Raw genomic sequence first — 8,653 nt, forward strand, 5'->3', positions numbered from 1 at the left:
CACACACACACACACACACACACACACACACACACAGGCCGTTCCACCTCTTTAAACCAGTAATTCCACAGCCTCTCTCTAACAGACTGTGTAAATAACTATTGGAAAACCAAATGTTTGACGCGTGGTTACCTTCCAAAGTACCAGGAAGGGTATACAAGCTTGCCCGGGCGCAGGTAATATTTACCGGCGTTAGTGTGGTGTGACGTGCGCGGCAGCGCCCAGCAGTGATTTGTGGGAAGCCGTTTGGAAGCTGCGCCGACAGCTCGAGTACAATGCAGCTCTCAGGGATGTCGAAGCCCGTTTGCACGTCACAGATCAATATTTTCATTAACAAACTCTCTCTGGAAGTCGCCCAACGTTTCCCCACACATCCCTCAACTCTCACGGGGAGGAAGGGCGTCTTGTTGTTAAGCTTGATCTTTTTTACGTACAGACTCACTCTTTAACCCATCGCCGAGCCGTCCCCGGCCGGAGGAAGCAGTTCGACGTCCTCCTGGCCGAGCACAAGGGGCGTGCCAAAGAGAAGGAGGTGTCGAAGGAGAAGGACGGCGCGCAGGGAGGGAAGGAGAGCTCCGGCCAGAGCATCGCGTCAGCCGAGGCCGCGAGTCCCAGCAAGTCTCACTGCCCCAACGGACGCCTGCTATCCACGCTGAGGCTCCGGCTGGCCAACGCACACATACCGAGGTGGGGCGACAGGTTTACAGATGTTAAGGGTTTGGCCATTGTGCGTCATCTTCTAATCTCAAGGATGGTGTTTTGATTTGAATGTGAGGAAAAGTGTGAGTGTGTAAAGTACTTTGAGAATGCTAAAGTGGTGACAATGTTCTATATAAATGAAATCCATTATCATTAATTGTATCAACTTTATGAATATAATGATTTTTACACATATATTTGGGTAAATATATAGACTTTCTTTTTTCAAAGTGATTTTTTTTGGTCGTTTTTCTTATTTTTTTAATTTAATCTGTGCTTTTAAGAAAAAACTATTATTTCAATAGTAACGTTATTGCTTGTTTATGTTAGTTATTGACAACTGAGCCCACACTGAAACGAAAAGTAAGTTACTTTTACAAGTTTATACTCACTTTAACCAGACTGATTGATTTTAGATTTTTTTTTTTCTTTTTTTACTGCCTCGTCGGCTCTTCGTGTTATGTCCACCAGGGGGTGCTGTCAACACTGGTTGTGAGAAAAGAGGGCCGCTTGTGAAAGTTTCATGAGAGGCTCATTTCTTGTTTTTATTCAGTGAATGAGTTTCTGTTTGAGAAGTTATTTTAGCACTTCGGTATTTATTTTGTACAACAATAACTTCTGTGTGAAGATGGGCACGATGATATGAGAGTCTCTTTCTTTCTACCGCCTGTTTCTCTGTTTGGCGTTTATGTTCCCCCCCCCCCCCCCCCTTCTTTTTACTCTCCGCTATTCTTCATCCCTTTAACCACCTTGTTCCTCCGTCTAATTCATCCTTTCTCTCTCTAATCTGCCCTCCGCAGGGTTCCGGGCGGCTCCTCTGCATCGACCTCCGCTCCTCCGCTCCCAGCGGCGGCGGCTCCAGCCCTCGTCTCCACCTCGGAGCCGTCCCCCCACAGCTGGGTGGCGACGGCGGGGGACGGTGGACGGCTCTCCAGCGACGAGGGAGACGCAGAGACTCCAGAAGACACCAGCGGACCTGCTTTACACTACTCCACTCGTCACCCACAGCCTTCAGGGGTAAATGGTTGAGTTGTTACTGTCTTTTGCTACCATACTTGCACTAAACTGCATTTCACAAATGGCAAATTGATGGACAATCCCGGTGCTAATCACAAGCGGAACACATTGGAGTAAACAAATGTTGTGTCACAGTCACAGTGAAAATTGTGGCCGCTCCCTTGCCATTTTCCCCTGATTTATCAACACGCCCCTCGTGCAGTGGGCATGTTTCTGTTGACAATGGCTGCCTGTTCACTCTGATATCATTTTGACATCATTATCAAGCAGGTCAACATGTAATGTTCACACAGTAGCCAATCAAGATTGTGCTGAGTCAAGCTCTTGTCGCACTCAAACATACCGGAGGCAAGTTTCAGACAATATTTTACATTTTCTTTCAAATTCTATTTTAATCAAATAAAAGAAGGAAAGTAAAACGCGAGATTAGTGAGCGCTTAAGTTTGATTTTCAAAAATCTGGGATATAGTTGAATGCCCATCCCAAAAATTTATCTTTTATTAACTTTTAATTTAAAATTGAATTTTAAAGGTTGACTTCTCCTGCCTTTTTGTGTTAAAAGTAAATGGAAAGCAGCAAAAATGTAAAGACTGGAAACAATCGGCATTGATGAAATTCTGCCTGCCGGCCTGCCTGTGTGAATTTTGCGTGTTCTTCCCGTATGTGCCTGCGTTTTGGCCGTCCTCCTTTATCCCTCTCACTTCTGTGTTTCCGTCTTTTGCCCTCAAGTTTTGCGTCTTCAGCAGCCGGCTCATGGGACGGGGCCACTACGTGTTCGACAGGCGGTGGGACCGGATGAGGCTGGCGCTCCAGAGCATGGTGGAGAAACACCTCAACGCACAAATGTGGAGGTGATCCCCCGCACCACTTTCATAGCGGATTTGCTTTTCCTTTCTCTAAGCCATGTTTCAATAACAAATGTCGGGCGTGAAAACGTACAAAGCGCACATTGAAATCAATTATTGGAATCTCTTATCTCTAAAGACGGGAAGAAATTGTTTGAAATGCAGCGTGGATGTTATCAGGCACCACTTATGATAAGAATAAGCTAAATTGGATTTAATGCTCGTATGAGCCAGTGTTCGTGTTTAATTTATGAAGAGTAAAGAAGAAGCAGCTCAATGTAAATGTGTTTTACACCTGTTGTTCAGGTAAACAATGCAATCACATTAGTGATCCATGCAGAGTGTTAACGGGATTATCCAAAGACATTACATGGTAGGCCTAGTTGCTTTCAGGATTTTAGATTGATTAAACAAAGTTTAGAAAAAAAACGATTTGTTTGGATCATGTTGAAAACACATCTTGAGAGTAACAGCAGCACCAAAGGAAAAAAATCTGATAAATCAATTTTTTTATGTGAAGTTGAGCTGATGATTAAATATTATCTCTGGGAGAACTGTGGGATGCTCTGATTTTTTTTTTTTTTTTCTTAATGGAAAGTTCGTCCCCTCTGTTTTTCAGGAAGGTGCCTCTGGCAGCTGACAGCCTACTCTCCTCCTCCTCCTCCTCCTCCTCCTCCTCCTCCTCCTCCTCCTCCTCCTCCTCACCCTCCGGTACCGCCTCCATTACTTCCCAGAACGCTCCTTTGCCCGCCTCCCCCTCCAGCGCCCTCTCCTACACCGCCACGTTCCCTCAGTCGTCAGCGACGGCCGTAGTCTTCAACATCAGAGACTCCCCGCAGGGGAAAGCCCGCAACGGCGCACACAAAGCCAGCCGCCCATCCAAAGACACGGAGGACCCCGCAGCGGGATCCAAAAGGAGGAAGAACTCTTTTTACTCGTCTCCCTCCTCGCTTCCAACTGTGGCGAATCACAAGAGGAACGGCAGCAGCTTTCATCCAACGTTACAAGGCTCAGTGGCTGCTGCTGCTGCTGCTGCTGCTGCTGCTGCTGCTGCTTCCCCTACCAGGAGGAAGGGACTCGGCCGCGGGGACGGAGGACTCTGGAGCAGCTCAGAGGACTGGCTGTCCAAACCCGAGGGGTCCCAAAGCCACAACTCGCAGAACAGGTGAGTCCTGAGGTCGTAAAGACAAAAACTCACAGCGCGAGTTTCTTATCTGCTTACAGAAGAAAAGAATTTGTCGACTTGTGTGATTCGGCACAAGTTTTAAGCCAAATGTCGTTCCTCACGTACCCGTTGAGGTAAAGTGCCTTGCTCAGGGACTCGCATCGGGATTCAAATCCAGCCAACATCTGGTTACAAGCTCCCATAATCAGCATACTACATATCACAGCAACAGCTGCTGATATTTCATTTTCTATGTTTTGTAAGTTGGCTTTGAAGCCTTAAAATCAGGCAAAGTGTCTGCGTGAGATTCTTCTTCGATAAGCGTAAATCGACATAAATGCCGTGAACATCATTTATCGGCGTCCGTACTTCAGTTTTCTGATGTGTTGCAGTACAAAAAGGTGGCTCTTCCACTTGTGTTACAGGAGGGCGACTCTCCCACAGTGCGGAAAATAATCGACCCGTTTGATGCTGTTTTTCGCTTCTTTTTTTCTTTTTTTTTGTCCACAGATGAAAGGCGTTTCTCTATATTGTCACCCCATCTGCTGCATGTGACAACTGTTGCAAAACTTAATTAAAATTTAAATTAATTTGCATTGCTTCAGCATCCAAATACTTTTTTTTTGTTTTTTTGACATAAAAAAAAATTCTAAATCTGTACAAATGAGCTGGTGATTTGTTAAAAAAAAAATATATATATATATATATATATGTATATAGAGAGCATGCTGTTAAGACATTTTTTGGTCCTATGAGTCTCTGTAATCAATGATAATATAAATCAAATCAATCATTCTGGAGCTCATAAATGTCATTAATAGTTATTTTCTCCTCTTTTCCTCTTCAGCCGTGAACACGCTGCCTCCAGCATACCCTACTCGCCCAACAGAGAGCCGACTTCGGCCCCCCATCAGCCCATGGCGCCCCCCACCGGGCCCTTGGCTTACGGGGGAGGGGCCGAAGGGAGGAAGAGAAGGAGTCCCAGCTCATACAGAGGTAAAGCCAGCAAACTGAGCAGGTCAGACGCGCTGGAGGGCCTCTTCGGGAAAGGAAACGACAGCATTCTGGCTTCAGGGCCCGAGTCGTCCAGACAGGTATGTGTCACCGGTTGACATTGTTTTACTGGATATACTTTGTTGTGTTCAGGTTGGAATTTATTTATTTTTCAAATCAATCTCTGAGTCAGCTGGGAGTTTCTTTGTGCATCAGCTTCAAAAGGACGTCTCGCAATAAGCTGCTAATATTGATCCGCGATCAACAGGGAACACATTGTTTATTTTTGGGTCAAACACAGAAAATCTTCACCTCCCCCTCAGCTTTCAATCTTGTCTGTTCGTTTATCTTATTGTTATGGAGATCGCTCCTTTTTTTTTTATGTTTGTAAGCAAAAACAGAAAAGAAAAACAGAAAAGAAGCCATTAGATACCAGCTGGACTTCAAACAATGTTTGAAAGAGGGTTTTTTTTCACTAAAAGGTGCTTCAGTAAGGTTTTAGTTTTAAGACACAGGATCACTATCATGTTGTAGATGCCTCTGAGGGGCAATCCAACTATTTTCAGAGTCTTATTTTATTGAAATTTTAACTTTTATTTGTCACATTTTAATCAACCTCAGTAGTGCACAATGTTTGGAATTGATACGAAGCAGGATTCGAACCAGTGAACTTTAATGAATGGTTATAATGGCAATGTCTCTATTGTCATCTTAGAAAAAAATAAAACACATTTATTCCAAAGCTCTGCTCGTCAAACATGGTCAGGTTTTGTTTTTAGTTTTTTTTTTAATTTATCATTTTGGAGGAAAAAAATCACAAATCTTTATGGTCAGAGGAAAATATTGTTTGATTAATTACAAATAAAAGATCATCAATAATAGCCTTGTCTTCCGGTAATCTCCAAAAGTCTTGCCAACAGTATCGGACGTGTATCTGCCCACTGAGCCTTTTGGAAGGAAGTGAGGCTGTTTGGGTCGGGTGAATTCTGTTTTCTCTCGATTTAGTTTGTTTCCTGCTCTGCTGGTGTGTCCGTCGACTCGTCTCTGAGATGGCAGTTATCAGTCAGAAATCGCACAGGAAAGAGAAACGGCAATTTCTCCACAAGCGTATGCACGCACAAGTCAGAACGTCAGATTTCCCTAAAACGTATAATGATCATTTCATTGTTTCAAATGAGTAAATGTGTTACTCTTGGTTTTTGAGATACTAAATCTCACTTGTCCAGATTCACTAAACTGATCAAACTTAACTTATTTTCACTGAGACAGCCTGAATTAAAAATATTCAGATTATGTTGTAGAACATGTAAAAGCCTCTAGTATAACCTTAGATTAAAACATCTGTTGCGTTTTAATATGTGAACGCATCGGAAAAGAGTTTCTAATTGTTTTAGATGTGTTACCTGCTTACTCACCGCTGGATCTTCTTTAATACTCGAATGCTTCGTTGCATTAAATGGCTGAATAAACCTCTTGTTTTCTCTCCGCAGGCCAAGTTGCATCACTGACAGAAACCAGTTTCGCGGGCCGGACGTTGGGCAGCTGTGCGGGACGCCACCGTTTGTGACCTTTGACCTCACCACCCTTCCACGTGACGGCGGCGGTCGGACGCCTCCTCTCCACCCAGTGGCCGTTGCGGGTTCAGCCGCCGCGCTGCGACGGCGGGGGCGCCGAAGTTGACGGGCAGTGACTTCCTGTCCTTCGCCTTGGATCATTTTGCCCGGAGGGCTGCTCTGCCTCGCTGTGGTTGGTTGGCGGTCTTCACCAAACCAGATTTCAAAGACCCTCTCCTCCGAAAAGGGAATTTGCCTCAAGTTTTCAAGGCGTTTGTGCATAAGACCCACCTGTAGATATTTCTGGAGTAATATCTGCGATTATTTTGGGAAGTTGAATGGTTGAAAGACTGACCGACACGACCACTGTAGGACTCAGACTTCAGCTGCGCCGCCTCAAACCCCCCCCCCCCACCCCTCTTTATTGCAGTCTTTTCCTCATTGCACAAAGCCAGGAGAGCTAACAGCAGGTCCGGTCGGGTTTTATCCAACTTTCCTCCTCTCGCCTCCTCGTCCTCTTCTCCTTGTTTCTTTGCGTACCAAAACAACTTTTGTCAAATCCTCGTGTTTACCGTCTCCCTCGCGCTCCCTGTCCCAACCCGGCATGCCTGTGTTCAAAGTGCACTTATTGCTCCCCCTCCCATTTGTTTTTTTTTTGGAACTATTGGTAGAATTGGTGAACAATCAAGGGGATAAAAATGACAAACTGAATGTCGTCATGAGTGTAAAAGCAAACCAACCTTTAGATTACCTGGGAAAGCGTCCCGTCTTTACCCGTGGCCGCCGCTGGTGAACGTGTCGCGATTTGCGTTCAAGCCGTCGCACATCTCTTCAGCTGGTGGAAACCAACTCGCAAGGACTTCTCGTATTTCTATGTCGTCGTCGTCTCTCAGCGCAGACGACGATCGGAATTGTACATAACCGGTTGTTATTTGTACTCAAAAGTGCTTCCCATTAAAGACGCGTTATTCATCGGCGTGTGAGACTCTCCAGCTCACATGAGTGTCATGACGCGACGCCTGCCCGCTGGTCTTTGTTTCACTGGAGATGCACCTGGTTCGTACAGCCGACAAGCCTTTTGGGTGCAAAATTAAGCAGATCTCTTTGGCGCAATCGTCTGTTGTGTGGCCTCGACGCTCCGACGCAGGAAAAACTCAAAATCACCCAAAAGCTCAGCGTTGCTATAACGTGAGGTTTTCACTCGTGGTTTTCAGTCGCTACAAATCATCGGCTTGAGTGGAAAAATTCATTTCATCCCCCTTTTACATGTGTCCACAGATGAAAGATTGTAACCTTTACATTGAATTTTTCCGGGGGAAGGATTCACCCCCCTGACTCACTGTTTATAGTTGTAAAAGTGGGAAGTTACTGTTTTGTTGCAGCTAAAATGTACAAATCTCAGAGCTGTCGTTTCTCGTCTTTGCTGTTAAATCTTCTGGAGGTGTTAACAGTTTATTTTCAAACCCTCCTCGTTCCATTTTCTTTTTTTCTTTTGTTTTGTTTTGCACATTGTCATATTGCCCAGATATTTAATCAAATTCTATTTATATAAATATTTGAGATATTGAAAATTATATATTTTTAAGGTTTTCTGGCTACGATAGTGAGAGAAGGAGGAAAGTATTTCCTCTGGTCAGTTGGCCCGTGAACCGGCACACTGTTGTTATGATCCGATCCAAACTGTGGTGAATGTTGAATGTCATGTATGATGCCGTGTTTGATTTTTTTTTTTTTTTTTGAGGGGTGGGGTGTTATTCAGTCCTGCAGTTGGATTACAATAAGGATTTCCCATCAAAATAATGTAACACATGCTGTACAAATGGTCCTGTATCCAAGCTTTTATTAAATGATTGAAAGTGGGTTTGTGTGGGTTTTTTTTTTGTATTATCTGCTTCTCATCGATGCAAATATGAATTGAATGTATTTTAAACTTCTTCTTTTTTTTTTTTTTTTTTATAAAAAATGTAGTTTGTGTCTCGTGATTTGTTTGTATTGTTGTTTTTGTATTTATTCTTATTTTTGCCCCCAGCAGCCCGGTGCCAGTTCTGCGAGTCCAGAATGTCCAAGCTGTGATTTCTCACAGCTTTTTGGAGGCAGCACATCCTCACTGATGACTGCGGGGGTCTTCTGAGATTTCCAGGTCCACTTTCATTTCTGCCTTTTTTTGGAAACGGGTTTGAGGGCTGTTGGCTTTATTACCGTAAAGTTTAAGGAGATGTTTTCCAAGTACGGATAGATATATTGGATCCCACAGTTTTTTCTGAAACGGCTAGACAAGCTCCCAACTCCGATTAAACAAAATTAATCATTCATTTAATTTGAAAAGGAAGGTTTGTAGAAACTTTTAGGCTGTCTTAGTTCACAAGGTAACTGCTGAAGGT

The 8,653-nt window shown here is 44.1% G+C and overlaps 1 protein-coding gene across 3 annotated transcripts in view; it reads left to right on the forward strand.

Annotated features, from left to right (window-relative positions):
* The window catches only part of atxn7l1 (ataxin 7-like 1), a 29,172-nt gene extending 21,041 nt beyond the window's left edge, over positions 1–8,131 (forward strand). For all 3 annotated transcript variants that reach the window (XM_080518075.1, XM_080518073.1, XM_080518074.1), the window contains 6 exons: positions 437–687; positions 1,500–1,716; positions 2,446–2,567; positions 3,181–3,726; positions 4,574–4,820; positions 6,210–8,131. In XM_080518075.1, the coding sequence (XP_080374201.1) occupies positions 437–687; positions 1,500–1,716; positions 2,446–2,567; positions 3,181–3,726; positions 4,574–4,820; positions 6,210–6,227 (1,401 nt within the window). In that variant the 3' untranslated portion in view covers positions 6,228–8,131. The remainder of the gene's footprint in view (positions 1–436; positions 688–1,499; positions 1,717–2,445; positions 2,568–3,180; positions 3,727–4,573; positions 4,821–6,209) is intronic.
* Positions 8,132–8,653: the final 522 nt, after the last annotated feature.

The sequence above is a fragment of the Blennius ocellaris genome, assembly GCF_963422515.1.
Source record: "Blennius ocellaris genome assembly, chromosome: 22".
Taxonomy (NCBI): Eukaryota; Metazoa; Chordata; class Actinopteri; order Blenniiformes; family Blenniidae; genus Blennius; species Blennius ocellaris.